Genomic DNA, 17,516 nt, shown 5'->3' on the forward strand with positions numbered 1-17,516 from the left:
GCTGGGGTCTGAGCATGAATCCCCATCCTAGCTGCCCAGCAATGTGGCTGTGCAGCCTCAAGACAATGCCTTGACCTCTCTGGTTCTCAGGTCCCTCATTTCCAAAATGGGATACCGGCCATGCCCACATCCTAGGCCCATGAGGAATAGTAATTGGATGAGACAAATATATCACATGGAAGTTGCCTGTGCCCTGGGGGTGCTCCATGAAAGAGAGCTCTGCATGTGATGGTGAGGAGGAGAGGCAAAAGGAGGAGGAGGATGCCCATGTCTAACACTGTCATGGGGCATGCCTCCTGTCAGCCCTAGATCAAGCCTGTGAGGCAGGACCTGTCATGATTCCCACTTCAGAGACAAGGAAACTGAGACCCAGGGGGTAAGGCACACAACAACGGAGCAGGGGGCCAGGATTCCCACCTAGGCCTCACATCCCAACACTGAGATGGAAAGATGAGGAGGAAGGAACTGAGAGGGAGTTGGGGGGTGGCATGGGCCAGGGCTGTATTTCAGGTGGGAGAAGCTGGGGGAGTCCCAGGTGTTGGGAGGAGCTGTTGGAAGGGGTGAGGCCATGTGGTGTACAGGGAAGAGACAACGGCCCAGGGCTGATGATGGCAGCCTGGCCTGGCCCCTGAAGACCCTGGTTGGGTGAGACTGGACAGGAGTCCAAAGCTGTGTTGGGGACACTAGGGTGTGGGATCCCGCCTTACCCAGGGCCAGAGGAGATGTGATGTCTGGAACCAGGCAGCCCGTTCTTTCACATTGTCCACAAGAAGATCTACATAGTACTTCATGTTGTTCCAAGTGATGGGTGCAGACTTGGGTTGAAATAGCCTATTGGAGGGAGGCTCCGGGAAGACAGGCGAGCCATCCCAGTAAAAGCCTTCCCTGCAGGGGTGTAAAGAGTTAGCTGATTCCACCTTGAGAAGAGAGGAAGCTTGGGGTCCAGAAGGTCAGGCAGGGTACAGCCAGACCCAGGCAGCTCAGGGAGTGCAGACCGCCACTCAGGCCTCCATCTCCCAGTATTTTTTTTAATCTTTTATTTATTTCAGAGAAAGAGTGAGCCAGAGAGCAAAACCAGGGAAGAGACAGAGGGAGAAAGAGATGCAGACTCCCCACTGAGCAGGGAGCCTGCTATGAGGCTCCATCCCAGGACCAAGGGATCATGACCTAACCTGAAGGCAGATGCTTCACCAACTGAGCCACCCAGATGCCCTCCTTCTCCCACCTGTGTGATGAGCAGCTCAATGCTGTCCCACAAGAGCATTGCGGAACGATGGGGCTCAAACACACATGTCATGGTTGACCAGCTGTGTATCTTGAACACAGCCCCTTCCCTGGACCCACACTGCCTCATTCAACACATGGAGCCCACAGTCCGTGCCTCCCAACTTCCACCCCTGGGGATCTCATGGGATTCCTTTCATTTCGGGATTCTCAGGGCCAATAAGATGACCATCAGACCTGGGTCTAAGGCCCCAAGTGGGGTGAGGCAAGAGAGGCACTGTGTCCCAGGGTGAATGGTAAGGGAGTGCTGAGTCTCCATATGGGACATAGAGATAAGTTAATGTCCTATTTCAAAACTTAGACTTAATGCAAAGCAAATTGTCATGAACGGAATCCCAACATTTCTCTAAGGACAAGGGCAGTATTCTGGATTTTCCCTCTTGCCTCAGGCTCCAGTTTGGTCCACATGGCAGAGAACCCAAGATCAACCCTGCGGGTCGATGCCCCCATTAGGGTCCTCCCTGCCTTACTCTGGGCTGAACAAGGTAACATAGGGTGGACCCTGGACCAGCCGCCAGGAGCTGCCACTTGGATCCTCTCAGCCTGCCTCCTCATCCATAAAATGTCCTGATGGTTGTCATGAAGGATAAAGGAAAGACATCAGTAGAAAACACTGGGCTCAGGCCTGGCACAGAGTGAGGCCTGACAAACAAGAATGATCGGTCCTGAAGTCCGTGTCTGGCATCCTTCTCGCCATCTGCCCTTCACCTTGCCTGCTAATCTCTCCTGTTCCAGGACCGGCAAGCCTGTTGCCCACAGCATCCCTGGTACAAAGGGCCACAGCAGGTTGAACCCAGGGCCTCCCACCCGAAGACCCCTCAGGCTGGCTGCTCCAACGATGTGGAGACCTTGGAGCCGGCCACCCGAGCCACCCAGACCCCGACACAGCTGACCATGGGCCAATGCTGAGCGGCCCTGCCCCGGTTTCTCCTTCTGTAAGCTGGAGAGCTCAGAGCATCTGCCAAGGGGGTGGATGAAGAGTGGGCAGTGTCTGTGGTAATACAGGGAGAGTGCTTAGAACACAGGCCGCCCCGGGAGGTGCTCACGAGCAGTAGCTGTACTGGTCCAAGACGTGCGTGAAGATTTCCTGCTTAGCCGCCAGGGATGGGGACCCTCGCCACACGAACTGTAGACCCTGAAAACCCCAAGAAAACAGAATGAAGGCCCAGGGGCAACACAGCTGCCCTGGTTCTGCCTCCCCCAGCCCCACCTGGGCCTCCCTCCAGGGTTCAGGACTCCATCCCCTCTGCGGGCTCCTCTCGACACCCTCAGACCCCCCACAGTCACATATGGTGGTGGAAACTGCCCTCCAGAAGGAGCCAGCCTGCTCCTGCACCCTTCCACCTCCAGCAGCACTGTCTCTGCCAAGGCCCGCTAGAGAAGCTCATTCTGGCTCTGCTTGAATACCTCCTGGCACAGGGAGCTGCCCGCCTCTCACAAAGCCTGCAGTCTGTTGCTTCATTGCCCTCATGGTTAGAACCCAGGCAGGGTCACAAAGGACGGAGAAATCCTGCTTCTATTAAGAACTAGCCAGCGGGATGCTGGGACCACATGCATGTTCCCTGATTCTTCCGTGCCTCAGTTTCTGCATGGGAGAAAAGGGGAGGCCCCACCCAGGCCCAAGCAGCACAGAGTCAGCTGCGGGAGAAGTGGACCAATGCGGGAAGGGAACTCCATGCATGACATGGTCTGTGGTGGGGCTCAGGACGACGTTGCTTCTCTCACCCACTAGAACCCAAGTCCACCTTCATCTGCTACTGCCCGCGGCAGCCTACATTTGTCTCATACCACTCTTGCCTGCGTCATGCTGGAGAGAATACTCGTTCCTGCAGGGGCGTGGGAGCAGGCCCTGCACACAGAGGGAAGAAGGCAGCAGCCAGAGGCAGCAGCGCATGTGCTCATGACTCACTTGGTTTTTCTGCATGGCACCCTTCAGGTCATAGTCGATCCGGGAGATGACGTGGGCATGGAAGCCCGCCAGGGCAAATAGGGTGGGGGTCGTGGCAGAGGCGCCAAAGGGGTCGACTTGCCAGGAGAACCGTGGCCGGATCCCAAAGGTTTCATATAAGAACCCGTGTCCTTCTGCAAAGAGAGCACCACCTTGCTGGTGACAGGAGGGGGCCCCTTGCCACCTGCTCACTCAGGGCTCCTGCCCTTCCATGGGGCTAGAGTGCCATCTGGGGCTGGGCTTCAGGAGATCCTAACACTGAGGGGGCCACACCAGGATTCCCCGATGTTTCCTTTACTCATTCATGACATTAGAGTCACCACATGGGCCTGAGCCATTCCAGAGGACCCCAGGCCTGTTGGACAGAGCCATGAACAGACCAGAGGCCAGGCCAAGTCAGGAGAGGGGAGTGCTGCCAGATGTCAGTGTCTGAGAAGGTCAAGGTCTGAGGCACCCAGGAGGGGAGGAGAACCAGCCAGGGTGCACGGACCTAGCATGGGATTCCAGGCCCTCAGGGACAGCAGGGGGAGGAGGCAGAGGGTGGTCAAGAAGCAGAGGAGACCAGGAGGGAGCAGTGGAGGCAAGGGAAGATCTGGGGATTGTGGGTCAGGGATTATGAGGGAGTGGACAATAGCATCTCAGGAGAGAGGGCAGGTAGTACAAAGAAGAGTCCTCTCTATAGACAGGGAGCCAGAGCCAGGCAGACCTGATTGCTGCCTGTTCAATATCCCCTTCTCCTGCACTCAGACAATCCTCACTTTGTTCAGGGGGTGCCATCCCCACCCCAAAGGATGAATTGCCATTGGTCTCAGCTGCTCTTGGCGAGTTCATTCCCCTCTGGCAGATACTTGTTTTCTCAGCCTGGTTGGAAGCCAGAGTTGGGCATGGACCCCAGTTGGAGCCAAAAAGATGTGTGCCTTAAGCTTGCTTTGTTTTGGGGAAAGATTTCCCACCTTCATTAAAAACAGCAAGTCAGATTGGGTAAAGGAGAGAAGTGAGCTGGGAGAAATCGGAGGGGGAGACAAACCATGAGAGACTGTGTACTCTGAGAAACAAACTGAAGGTTTTGGAAGGGAGGGTGGGGGATTGGGATAGCCTGGTGGTGGGTATTAAGGAGGGCACGTATTGCATGGAGGACTGGGTGTCGTGCATAAACAATGATTCTTGGAACACGGGGGAAAAAATTAAGTTAAAAAAAAAACAGCCAGGGGCACCTGGGTGGCTCAGTGGGTTAAAGCCTCTGCCTTCAGCTCAGGTCATGATCCCAAAGTTCTGGGATAGAGTCCCACATAGGGCTATCTGCTCAGTAAGGAGCCTGCTTCCTCCTCCTCCTCCTCTCTCTCTCTCTCTCTCTCTGCCTTCTTCTCTGCCTACTTGTGATCACTGTCTGTCAAATAAATAAATAAAACCTTAAAAAAAAAAAAGACTCAAGTCGCTGCTCCTCAGGTTCCTGGCCCTCTAGCACAAAGCACCCCCAAGCCCCAAATGAAGAGGTGATTACTGAAGGAAACTGCTAATTATCCCATGGACCAGGGTCCTCCTACTTCTTCTAATCTCAGAAGCCCACCCCCCCCTGTCAGCTTCAGCAGGTGCAGAGTCCCTAGGCTAGACCCCGCCTTCCAAGATACGTGGCTCTCCCTGACCAATGGGCTGTGAGCTCAGTGATGGAGGCCATTCCCCAGCATCTCTTGAGGGCCCTTCGGGTCACGTGACTGCATCCTGACCAATGAGACAGGAGAAGGACATTTTGCCTACATCCCATAGCATCCTGCAGACCAAAGACAACCAGGGAGTAGGGTCTTGGGGCCCCACCGAGAGCTAGTGGTAGACAATCCCTGGACCGGAGGGGCCCGGATGGTCACAGGTGTGTCCCCTCCTCCTGGCCAGACCTTTCACTTCTCTGCACTGCAGCGGTGGCGCCCAGGAGCCTGATCCATGACGTGCTCTCCCACTCGGGATGCGGTGGGTGTGCAGCTCTCGCTCAGGGACCTGCCTTCATCTCACCTCTGTGGGGGGGTCCCAGCTGGGGAGCTGGCCCTCAGCGAGTGGAAGGAGGGGGCGGCGGCCACGTTCAGCTTTCCCTGGTCACCGAGTGCTGCGGGCAGGTGCCTCTCCCTCCAGAGAAGTGTCGGGTCTCAGACTAAGATGGGGGTGGGCGGCCCTCAAGGGCAGGGTTACGGGGGCCCCCTCCATTCCCTCCCTCCCCTGCGGGCAGCCTGCAGGGGCCTGTCATGGCAAAGAGACATGTCAGAGCGAGGAGGAGGGCCCGTGCCTCTGCCCACCGACATGCTGGAAGATGGGCGGTAGTTGGGTGGGGTGCGGATAGGGGCAGGGCAGTCAGGACGCTGGTGGTAATGATGCTGGAAGTGGTGATGGTGGTCATCGTGATGGTGACACAGGTGGTGTACATGGTGCTGTGGCTGTCAGTGTGGATGGGGAGAGGGTGTCGATGCAGGTGGTGGCCTGAGTAACAGAGGCAGAGAGGGGGGCCTCACTGGTGCAGGTGGGGCTGTGTGTACTGGTGGGGATGACGGGGATGGCATCTAACCCTCACTGTTTATCTCCTGGGAGCCACGGACTCCACTTCGTGCGCCCCAAGGAATTGTCCCAATTTGATCCAATTTGATCCTCACAAGGGACCTCCCAGTTTGGTCCCTCACAGGTGAGGGAGGCTGTGCCGTCAAACTCCTTTGGGCCATGAGGAAAGGGAGACCCAGGGAGGGGACGTCCCTTGCCCAGGGTCCTGGGGCTGGGAATGCGCAGACACAGGATAGACCCAGGTCATCTGGTCTCGAGATCATGCTCCACACCCCTGTACTCATGTGGCCGCAGTGTCCTGCTCAGAGGGAAAGACCGGTCCAGAGCTGGGGTTCAGGAACCCAGTCCCAGTGTGTTAGGAGGCCCCAGGATAACCTGAGGTGGGGAAGGGGACCTAACCTGTGAGCTGCAGAATCTGGTCATCAAAGTGGGTCACGGCCTCATCATGCATGACCTGGCCCCCAATGACAAACTCCAGGCGTCTTGTGGCCAGGAGATGGCGGACCTTGGTGACAAGCAGAGAGAACAAAGCCAGGTTAGAACCCCAGAGTTGGGCTGGGTCTGTGGGGACATGACTCCGGTGTCTCATGGTGCCTTCCCCCACACCCACATGTGCATTCATTCTGCAAGAGCAGCAGATCAGACCTGCCTCCCAACACCCACACCAGCACCTGGCCCATGGTTGCTACTTGATCTGTGTTATCTCCACCTGAAACTACCTGTAGCTCTGTCTCTACTTCTGTCTCTACCGCCATATCTACCTCTGTATCTACCTCCTTGTCTACCTTTTCCTCTGTACCTATATCTGTTAAATTGTCACTGCTGGAATAACTTCAGATGTATCAAAAACTTTCAAAAATTGTGCAAACAGTTCCTGTGGATCCCTTCTCCTGTTTTGTTCACTGTGAACTTTCTTTACCTATTTGCCATAGAGCTCCCATATCTCCTTATAACCTGGTACAGTTTTCTCTAAGCCATTCAGAAGTACCAGCTGGACATACAATACCTGCTCCCTATTCCCTCACTTTGTGTTTTGTCAGGACAGAGTAATTATAGCCATAGTACAATTCTCAAAATTAGGACACTTACCATTAATGCAACACTGTAGCTAATCCAGACTTCATCCAAATGTTTCCAGTTGTTCAATGAATGCCCTGTTACTGGTATGGGGCTCAGTCCAGGATGGGGCCCAGCCTCCCCTGTCATGCCTAGTCATTGTCCTGTATACCCAACACTTCTTCAACCCCTATGTCCTCTTGCTCGCTTGATCATTTTGGGGATTACAGGCCAGGCATGTTGGAGAGTGTCCTCCTGCTTGTGTTGCCTCATGACTGGCTGGTATTTTTTATAAACCCTTTAAACTTTAAATTCAATTAATTAACATATTATGTATTATTAGTTTCAGAGGTAGAGGTCAATGATTCATCAATATTATAAAACACCCAGTGCTCATTACATCACATGCCCTTCTTAATGCCCATCATCCCATTAACCCATTCCCCACACGCCCTCACCTGAGCAACTCTCACTCAGCTGGTTTCCTATGATTAAGAGTCTTTCATGGTTTGTCTTCTTCTCTGATTTTGTCTTATTTTATTTTTTTCTCTCTTCCCCATGATCCTCTGTTTTGTGTCTTAAATCCCACATATGAGTGAGATCATATGATAATTGTCTTTCTCTGACTGATTAATTTCTCTTAGTGTATTACCCTCTAGCTCCACCCACATCATTGCAAATGGCAAGATTTCATTTTTGATGGCTGAGTAGTATTCCTGTGTGTGTGTGTGTGTGTGTGTGTGTGTACACCACATCTTCTTTATCCATGCATCTATTGATGGACATCTAGGTTCTTTCCATAGTTTAACTGTTGTGGACATTGCTGCTATAAACATTGGGGTGCACATGCCCCTTTCGATCACTACATTTGTATCTTTAGAGTAAACTCCTAGTAGTGTCAGTTCTGGGTCATAAGGTAGCTCTATTTTCAACTTTTTGAGGATTGTTGTCTTTCTCTGCTTGACTTATTTCACTAAGCATGATACGCTCTAGTTCCATCCATGTTGTTGCAAATGGCAAGATTTCATTTCTTTTGATGGCTGCATAGTATTCCATTGTGTATATATACCACATCTTCTTTATCCATTCATCTGTTGATGGACATCTAGGTTCTTTCCATAGTTTGGCTATTGTGGACATTGCTGCTATAAACATTCGGGTGCACATGCCCCTTTGGATCACTACGTTTGTATCTTTAGGGTAAATACCCAGTAGTGCAATTTCTGGGTCATAGGGCAGTTCTATTTTCAACTTTTTGAGGAACCTCCATACTGTTTTCCAGAGTGGCTGCACCAGCTTGCATTCCCACCAACAATGTAGGAGGGTTCCCCTCATCAACACTGTTCCCCTCATCAACATCTGTTGTTTCCTGTCTTATTAATTTTAGCCATTCTGACTGGTGTGAGGTGGTATCTCACTGTGGTTTTGATTTGTATTTCCTGATATCAAGTGATGCTGAGCACTTTTTCATGTGTATTAGCCATTTGTATGTCTCCTTTGGAGAAATGTCTTTTCATGTCTTCTGCCCATTTCTTGTTAACTTTTTTTTAAATTATTATTTATTTATTTATTTTCAGAAAACAGTATTCATTATTTTTTCACCACACCCAGTGCTCCATGCAAGCCGTGCCCTCTATAATACCCACCACCTGGTACCCCAACCTCCAACCCCCCCGCCACTTCAAACCCCTCAGATTGTTTTTCAGAGTCCATAGTCTCTCATGGTTCACCTCCCCTTCCAATTTACCCCAACTCCCTTCTCCTCTCTAACACCCCTTCTCCTCCATGATATTTGTTATGCTCCACAAATAAGTGAAACCATATGATAATTGACTCTCTCTGCTTGACTTATTTCACTCAGCATAATCTCTTCCAGTCCCGTCCATATTGCTACAAAAGTTGGGTATTCATCCTTTCTGATGGAGGCATAATATTCTGCCCATTTCTTGATTGGATTATTTGTTCTTTGGTTTTGAGTATGATACATTCAATATAGATTTTGAATACTAGCCTTTATCTGATATGTCATGCAAATATCATCTCTCATTCTCTCAGTTGTCTTTTGGTTTTGTTGACTGTATCCTTTTCTGTACAAAAGCTTTTTGTCTTTAAAAAAAAAAACTTTTGTCTTGATGATATACCAATAGTTCATTTGTGCCTTTGCTTTCCTTGCCTTTGGAGACATGTCTCACAAGAAGTTGCCATGGGTAAGGTTGCAGAAATTGCTGCCTGTGTTCTCCTCTTTTGATGGGTTCCTGTCTCACATTTTGAGCTTTCATCTATTTTGAGTCCGTTTGGATGGACTCAAAAGTATGGTGTAAGGGAATGGTCCAGTTTTGTTCTTCTGCATATGGCTATCCAATTTTCCCAACACCATTTACTAAAGAGACTGTCTTTTTCCCTTAGATATTCTTTCCTGCTTTGTTAAAGTTTAGTTGACCATAGAGTTGAGGGTTCATTTCTAGGCTCTCTATTGTGCTGCATTGATCTATGTGCCTGTTTTTGTGCCAGTACCATACTGTCTTGATGATTACACCCTGTAATAGAGCTTAAAGTCTGGAATTGTGATGCCACTAGCCTCATAGAATGAGTCCAAAAGTTTTCCTTCCATTTCTATTTTTTAAAACACCTTTAGAAGAACAGGTATTAATTGTTCTTTAAATGTTTGGTAGAATTCCCCCAGAAAGCCATTCAACCCTGGACTCTTGTTTATCGGGACATTTTTGATGGCTGCTTCAATTTCCTTGCCAGTTATGGGTCTGTTCAAGTTTTCTGTTTCTTCCTGTTTCAGTTCTGGTAGTTCATATGTTTCTAGAAATGCATCCATTTCTTCCTGATTGCCTAATTTGTTGGTGTATAGCTGTTCATAATATGTTCTTAGAATTGTATTTCTTTGGTATTGGTTGTGATCTCTCCTCTTTTGTTCTTGATTTTATTTATTTGGGTCCTTTCTCTTTTCTTTTTGGTGTGTCTGGCCAGGGATTTATCAATCTTAATTCTTTCAGAGAATCATCTCCTAGTTTCCTTGATCTGTTCTACTGTTCTTTTGGCTTCTAGTTCATTGATTTCTGCTCTAATCTTTATTAATTCTCTCTTGCTGGGTTTGGGCTTTATTTGGTGTTCTTTCTCCAGCTTCTTTAGGTGTAAGGTTAGCTTCTCTATTTGACAACTTTCTTGTGCCTTGAGAAAGGTCTGTAGTGTTATATACTCCCCTCTTAGGACCATCTTTGTTGCATCTCAAAGTTTTTGTTTTTGCTTTTGTTTCTAAATATTTTATTTATTTATTTGACAGAGAAAGAGAAAGCAAGAGAGAGGATATACAAACAGAGGTACTGGGAGAGGGAGAAGCAGGCTTCCCACAGAGGAGGGAGTCTGATGTAGGGCTCTGTCTCAGGACCCTGGGTTCATGACCTGAGTCAAAGGCGGATGCTTAATGTCTGAGCCTCCCAGGTGCTCTGCATCTCAAAGGTTTTGAACAGTTGTGTTTTCATTTTCATTTGTTTCCGTGAATTTTTAAAAATTCTTCTTTAATTTCTTGGTTGATCCATGCATTCTTTGCTAGGATGCTCTTTACCCTTCATGTTTTTGAATTCTTTCCTTCTCCTCTCCATCTCCCCATGTCTTCCGTGTTATTCCTTATGCTCCACAAATAAGCAAAGCCATATGATAATTGACTCTCTCTGCTTGACTTATTTCACTCAGCATAATCTCTTCCAGTCCCGTCCATGTTGATACAAAACTTGGGTATTCCTTCCAAATTTCATCTTGAGAGTGAGTTCCGGTTTCAAAGCATTGTGGTCTGAACATTCACAGGAAATGATTCCATTATTTTTTACCAGTTGAGACCAGATTTGTGACCCTGTATGTGATCTATTCTAGAGATTGTTCCAGGTGTAGTTCAGAAGAATGTGTATTCTCTTGCTTTAGGATGCAAGTCTCTGAATGTATCTGTAAAGCTCATCTGATCCAGTGGGTCATTCAAGGACCTTGTTTCCTTGCTAATCTTATATGACCTGTCCATTGTAGTGATGGAGGTGTTCAAGTTGCCTACGATTACAGTATTATTATCTATGTGTTTCCTTAATTTTGTTTTAATTGGTTTATATAATTAGCAGCTCCCATGTTTGGGGCATAAATATTTACAATGGTTAGATCTTGTTAGATAGACACTTTAATTAAAATATAGTGTCCTTCCTCATCTCTTATTTCAGTCTTTGGTTTAATATATAATTTGTTGGATATAAGAATTGCCACCCCAGCTTTCTTTTGATGTCCATTAGCATAATAAATGGCTTTCCACCCTCTCACTTTCAATCTGGAGACAACTTACAGTCTAAAATGAGTCTCTTGCACACAGCATATCAATGGGTCTTGCTTTTTTGGCTGATAAGTATTTTTTAAATAAATGAAAGAATGGAGGGATGGGCAGTAGGGAGAGACAGTGGTGGTGAGTCCAGTGCATTCTTTGGATACTGTAGTTTCCATTTGCTTTCAGGACTACCAGGGTCCTGATATGATTATGATTATTGAATCATTGAATTATTGAATATTATATTATGAATACATTATTATTCATTCCAAGATGTTTGAATGGGCTCCTGCTGCATACTGTTTTACATGAGCACCTACCACATCCCAGGCACTTTCCAGACACTGGGGGTTCATAGGAGCAAGTAGAGAAAAGTTCCTGCTTCCAGGGAGCCATGCCATGAGTGGTCTGCCCAGGACTCTGCTGGGTCACATCCCTCCTCAAGGATGAGGAGAGACATTTGGGTTTGGGATGTCTCCATAGAGGGCAGCCCACCCCTGGACACCTTGAGAGACCCACTTCACTCAGACCTGTCCAGCTCAGTGTCCCACCCATCCAGTATCATCTCTGTTTCCATGGGCCATTCACCTACCCTCTCTGAACCAGGACCATCTGTGCAGCATGGAGTAACTATCCCCACCATACACCCTGTTGGGAGGACGTGGTGATATGGACTGTAAAAAGTAGAAGCCAGCGCCTGGCACTTGGCCAGCGCCCACACCATGCAAGGTTCCTTCTTATGACTTCACAAGGTGCAGGTTCAAGACACCCCTCAAGTGGGATCCAGTGAAGTCTTCCCTTCACCTTCTCAGCTTTGCCACTTGGGCAAGTCTCTCACCTCTCTCTCAGTGACATTCTAGAGGAAGGTAAATGTCAGGGAGGGGACCAGGTCCACAGGGTCCTCCCAGGTTCACACATCCTGCATTCATCAGAACCCAGCAGATCTGAGGAGGGGGAGGTCACCCCCATTTACACAGGCAGGACCTATAGCTCACAGAATGCACCTCTGCCTGAGGCTGGACTGAATCCCAGGTTGGCCCCCCCTTGGAGACTGGCTTCCCAGGGCCTCTCTAACCCTGCACCACATGATGCCTTCTGTGACCCACTTTAAATGCAGGCACTGGGGCACCCTGGGCAGGGTGGGCAGCTGCAAGCCACGGGGCCATCACAGATGGTAGGTGGTAGATGAAATGGGAGGTGGGGTCCAAAGAGACCCCATTCCACACAAGATGAGTGCAGGGCTGACTTGTTAGAGCGCAATTTCACACCAACAGCCGCAAAAGCAGATAAAACCAAACCCATCCTTTGGGCTGGGCCGAGCACAAACCAGAGCTAAACAAGTCATGTGTGCACCTGGCCTGGGAGCTTCAGACCACACAGCCCCGGACACAGGGCTTCCCTGCCTGGGCATCCCTCCCTCCCAGAAGCCCCTGCAGACAGCAATACCTGGCGTTTCTGCCTGTCCGAGGCGATGCCATCCCACCACAGCCGGAAGTACTCCTGCTCCACGGCGATGAAGCAGCGATGCTCCTGGAGCATGAGCTCCTGCACCACGGAGGTATACACGTTGGATGCATAGGCCTGTAGGCTTTCCTGTGGAGGGGGCACCCCATCACACCAGCCCCTATGGATGATCCCGGAGGCTTGGCCCCAAGGATCCAGGACTACAATCCCCATGACACAGGGTCCCTGGACCCTACAACTCCCTTCGGGCATCTGCCCTGGGCTCTTCTTCTCTTCCTCCTTTGCCACTCCAACAGAGACCCACGGGGACTCTCTGTGCTGAACACACAGTGCCAGCTGGCCCTGAGACAGTGGTATGACTTTCCCGCCTCTGATGAGATCCTGCTGTTCTAGGGAGAGAGGTGATGTTCCAGACCATGACACAGGATGTGCCCAGGGGACAGAGACAGCTTCCCCAAGGGACAGGGTAGCTGGCCCTGAGGGTACAGTAGGGAGGCAGCCCAGTGAAGTCATAGGGTGAAAGGAAGGAGGTCCAGGGACCCCATGGGGCCTGCCTGGGCTGAGATGAGAGGCACTGATGTTGAGAACTGAGACGGAGAGGAGCCACTCCTGGCCCCACGGGTGGTCATGGGCATCTCCTGACCTGCCTCCCCCAGGCTAGAGGCTCCACAGGACTAGCCATAGCTGCTTCCTATATGTGTCTCCAGGCTGGCACAAGGTGCTGCCCAGAGGGGCTCCTTAATGAAATGTAAAGATCCCTGGCAGGGAGGCCTCAGAAAGAGGGGGTCATTCCTGGGTTCCCTCAGGCAAAACCCCAACTCTTTCCAGGCTTCAGTTTTCTCTTCTGTAACTGAGGGCACCAAGCATGCTTCCCCACCATTCAGCAATCTCCACAGGCAGCAGAGTGTCCCCCCAGAGGCTGTCCAGTGTGTCCCAGAACTGGACTCCACACACCTCCCCCAGCATCAGATTCTCTTGCTGAGTCTCTCTCCAGCTGCCCGTCAAAAATGTCCTGAGAAAAGTTACTGTATCCTTAATCCCAGAGAGTGTTTGTTCTCTTCTGGGTTTTCTTCCTGTTCCCACAAAAGAGCTAGAGGCAGTCTTGGTGACAATATGCAATCGCCTGACCCAGGATCCTGAGCAAATCTCATTCTCTTCCTGCTCCTTTTCCTGCATTCATTCCTTCTTGCATGCATTCATTCCTATACTTCTTCATACCTGCATTAATTCTTTCATTCCTTTGTTCCGGCATTCATTCATTCATTTGTTCATTCCCCCATTTATTCACTCACTCAGCAATAGCTGGTGCACCTCTTCTGTCTGTCAGGGTGGTGAGAACATGCCAGGAAATATAACGTAAGAAGCCCTTGGCCTGTGAAGCTAGCCTTCTGGTGGGGACAAGGGACCAACACCAAGCCCCTACCAAATGTACATGGAAGGGAGGAGGGGAAGGTAATAAGGGCACACACAGGGATGCCAGGAAGGCCCCACCAGAAAATGTTTTTTGTGGAGCCACACACAGGATGGGGGGCTCTAGGACAAGCCGGCTTGTTGGAGGAAGGCCTTCTGGGCAGAGGGAACAGCTCGTGCGAAGGGTTGGAGACCTGTACCATTCTACAGAAGGGGGACATGGGGCTCAGAACGGGAACAGAGCCCACCCATGGTGTCCCAGTCATGGACTGTGACCATGGCCTGAGTCAGGCCCATGTATCTTCACCTGATTATCCCTTGCACGGATGGGGAAACTGAGGCCATAGACCAGAGCCAAGCAGCCCAAGTGAGCCTCCCTGGTCTCCAGCAGAGTCAGGTCATAACCTAGGTTGCTGCCTTGAGGTTGTGAGCCAACACCAGGCTTCAAATCCACCCTGGGATCTGGCAGGGAAAAGGAAGTTGATCTCCAGGGGTTCTGGGGGATGGTGAATGGGCACCTACCTGCACAGTGTAGATCCAGCCCACATCCATGTGACTGTGGGGAACCATGAAGACCCTGATGGGCTCCATGGGCTGGGCCACCAGGAACCGCAGTACCACCAGCTGTGTAAGAATGGGAAGCCAGCCAGGCAGCCCCATCCCAGTGGCTGGTGGGCAAGGGCTACTGCTGGCCATCACTTGCTGTCCACTGGTGACTGGCCCCCTAGCAGAGAACAGTGCTCCCAACCCATGGGGAGGCAGGGACAGGAGCAGGAGGAGTGGCACTCACAGCAGTGTTGTCACCTGAGCCAGAAGAGGGGGTGGCCCCTGGACATCACTATTTGGTGCTCCGCCCCCATCACCAGTGTCTGGGCACTGATGTCAATTTTTTTAATTGTTTTATTTAAATTCAATTATTTAACCTATAACGCGTTCGCCCAGTGGTCGTCACATCATGTGCCAACCTTGATGCCCATCACCCAGTTACCCCATCTCTCCACTCACCTCCCCTCCAGCAACCCGCAGTTTGTTCCTAGGGTTTTTGCTAGAGTCTTTTGGGTTGTCTTCCTCTCAGTTTTCGTTTTCTTTTATTTTTCCAACCCTTCCCCTATGATCCTGTTTGTTTTCTTCTTAAATTCCACATATCAGTGAAATCCCATGGTAATTGTCATTCTCAGATTGGCTTATTTTGCTTAGGATAAACCAGTGCTGTCCACTTCCCAGCAGACTCCCAAATACCATGTTCCCCAGGGCGGTGGTCACAGTGTGCTCTCCCCCAGAGACTTGTCTGGAGGAAACCAGCAGCCACATCGTGGGTCACCGCAGCCGTCTGTGCAAGGGACACACAGGGAGGAGCTCTGTCCTGCCCACAGCCAGCACCGGCTCAGCAGCCCCAAGAGCCAGCCACAAGCTAGCCATTCCTCTGGCTCAGCCCCAGCTTCAGGAGTCTGTGCTGAGTCCTCAGTGTAACCTCAGGAAGGACAGGGAGCGAGAAACATCCTGCTAATCACTCCTGAATGCTTCACCCCAGAAACTCGGGTGCTAATGGGTATTTGAGGCTGCTTGAAGTCCCTCATCCTCAAAACAGTGCCAATCCTCTATCCCAGCGTCCAGTGACCAGGAGCCACCTTGGGGAAGGGATGGAGGAATCCTTTCCATAGGGTCCTGCTGGGCCCTTGCAGCCTCCTTCCTCCCAGGGACGAGCTCTCCTTCCATCAGAGGGTTTTGGATTTGGAACCTGGGCAAGGAATCCAGATGTGTCATTGGTGTGACTACCCTCAGCTTCTGGACTCAGCGATCCTCATGGCCCCAGAGAGGTCATGCAGACGGTGTGTGGTTCACCTGTCCGTCTATTTTCCCACATGAGTGCTGTGTACTATCACCTCCATGGCTTACAGTGGTCCCATGCCATGCCGACCTCCATGTGTTCCCATGGATCGACCTAACTTTGCTTCTGACGGCTCTGTGCAGTCACCTGGCTTCTTAATTCTGTATCCGGTGATGCCCACCCCCACCCCAAGCTAGAAGCCCACCTAGGTCTGCCATGGTCTCAATCATCAAGGAGGCCTGGAGGGAGCTGCCCATTTCTGAGCTCTCAGTGATGCTGGTGCTTGAGAAATGGAGCCTCCGGAGAACACTGTCCCCTGAAGGGATCTCACCTATAAACACTATCATCCCCAACGCCCATGTCCTCCTGTATGAATCTCTGATCCCTCTTCTTCCCTCTGTCTGGGCATCTCCTCTCCTCCCTGAGTGGTCTTTGCCCTCTCCACCGTCCCGAGCCGCTTGTGTGAGCCACAGCCCCTGCATGATGGTCCTCACAGCGGTGGCATCGTCTCCTGGAACAGCCAACACAAGATCCCTCAGCCTGGGCTCCAACACCGACGTGTGCCCGTCAGGCTCTGGAGGCTGGAAGCTGCCAGGGCTGGGGGCAGGGTTAGGATGGCCTGTGTGACCCTGTCAGAGCCCTGGCTCTCCTCGACTCGGCGGCTGGCATTGGCTGCCCAGAGAGGCTGCCAAGGAGGAATGGAACTTTCTGGCAACAGACTTGGGTGGGCCCAGCCACAGGAAGCTATTTCAGTTTCTGGATTCTGTGGCTTTAGTCACTATCAGCACATTGTTGTCAGGAACAAGCCAGTGATAGACGTGTTTTCCCCACTCCAGTGAGATGCCCCCAGACACTACACATTTGAGTCAAAGCTCTGGAAAAAGAATGCAGGGTGCCGGCAGCTCCCTGGTGGCAAAGGGAACATGTCTCCAGTGTCACACCTGGGTTCTCTGGCCTGTGACTCCTGATCCGGCCACCGCTGCGCATGACGGTGCCCGGGACTTGTTCTGGGCAATTAGAAAAAGGAACATCCTGAATGTTCTTTGTGGGGGTTGCAGACGGGCACCCCGGACCATGGCCCAGTGAATCCTGTGAACTCAGTGTTGTCCGTCCTCTGGAGCAGCTGGGACAGGCCTGGAGGCTTAGGTTGTTTCATGGTCAATGTGCCTGGGAGCTGCCCTCAGTGCCAATGACTTTTATGGTGGGCAGCCTCGACCATGGAATACTGCCTCCAACCTTCCATAGCTCCCAGTGTCTCCCCACCAGACCCTGATCCCCTGCTCAAGTCCTAGAGCCTTTCAGAAGTGGCCCCACCCTGCCTTTCTGACCTCATTTCCCAGTCTCTACAAGTACATCCTTCCCTTAGCTTTGCCATCCCCCACTGTCCCCATCCTCACGACCCTTGTCCCCTGCTGTCCTGGCTGCCATGGCTTCTCCAGCTGCAGTGAGCTGGCTTCCTCCCTCCACTGGTGCTGTATGGCCAGATCCTCCCTGCACTTCAAGCCCTTTCCTGCCGCAGGCCCTTTGTGCGTGCCATTCCCTTGGTGAAGAAGCAGCTCCCTCCGCTTTCCAGCTGGCTGGAAATTGTCTCACAGACACCTTCCATGGCCTCCCACCCCTTCTCCATAGATTCAGTCTGTTTATGAGTCCATGTCCATGTGTGTGCAGTTAATATCGTC

At 51.1% G+C, this 17,516-nt stretch overlaps 1 protein-coding gene across 1 annotated transcript in view; it reads right to left on the reverse strand.

Moving 5' to 3' along the window:
* The window catches only part of LOC122890235 (epididymis-specific alpha-mannosidase-like), a 32,449-nt gene extending 17,780 nt beyond the window's left edge, over window positions 1–14,669 (reverse strand). The window contains exons 1-6 of the mRNA XM_044225947.1: window positions 14,532–14,669; window positions 12,582–12,728; window positions 6,170–6,275; window positions 3,194–3,366; window positions 2,331–2,419; window positions 708–885 (exon numbers count right to left, since the gene is read on the reverse strand). Of these exons, the coding sequence (XP_044081882.1) occupies window positions 708–885; window positions 2,331–2,419; window positions 3,194–3,366; window positions 6,170–6,275; window positions 12,582–12,728; window positions 14,532–14,669 (831 nt within the window). The remainder of the gene's footprint in view (window positions 1–707; window positions 886–2,330; window positions 2,420–3,193; window positions 3,367–6,169; window positions 6,276–12,581; window positions 12,729–14,531) is intronic.
* Between the last annotated feature and the right edge of the window lie 2,847 nt (window positions 14,670–17,516).

Source organism: Neovison vison, chromosome 11, assembly GCF_020171115.1.
Source record: "Neovison vison isolate M4711 chromosome 11, ASM_NN_V1, whole genome shotgun sequence".
In the NCBI taxonomy this organism is placed as follows: Eukaryota; Metazoa; Chordata; class Mammalia; order Carnivora; family Mustelidae; genus Neogale; species Neogale vison.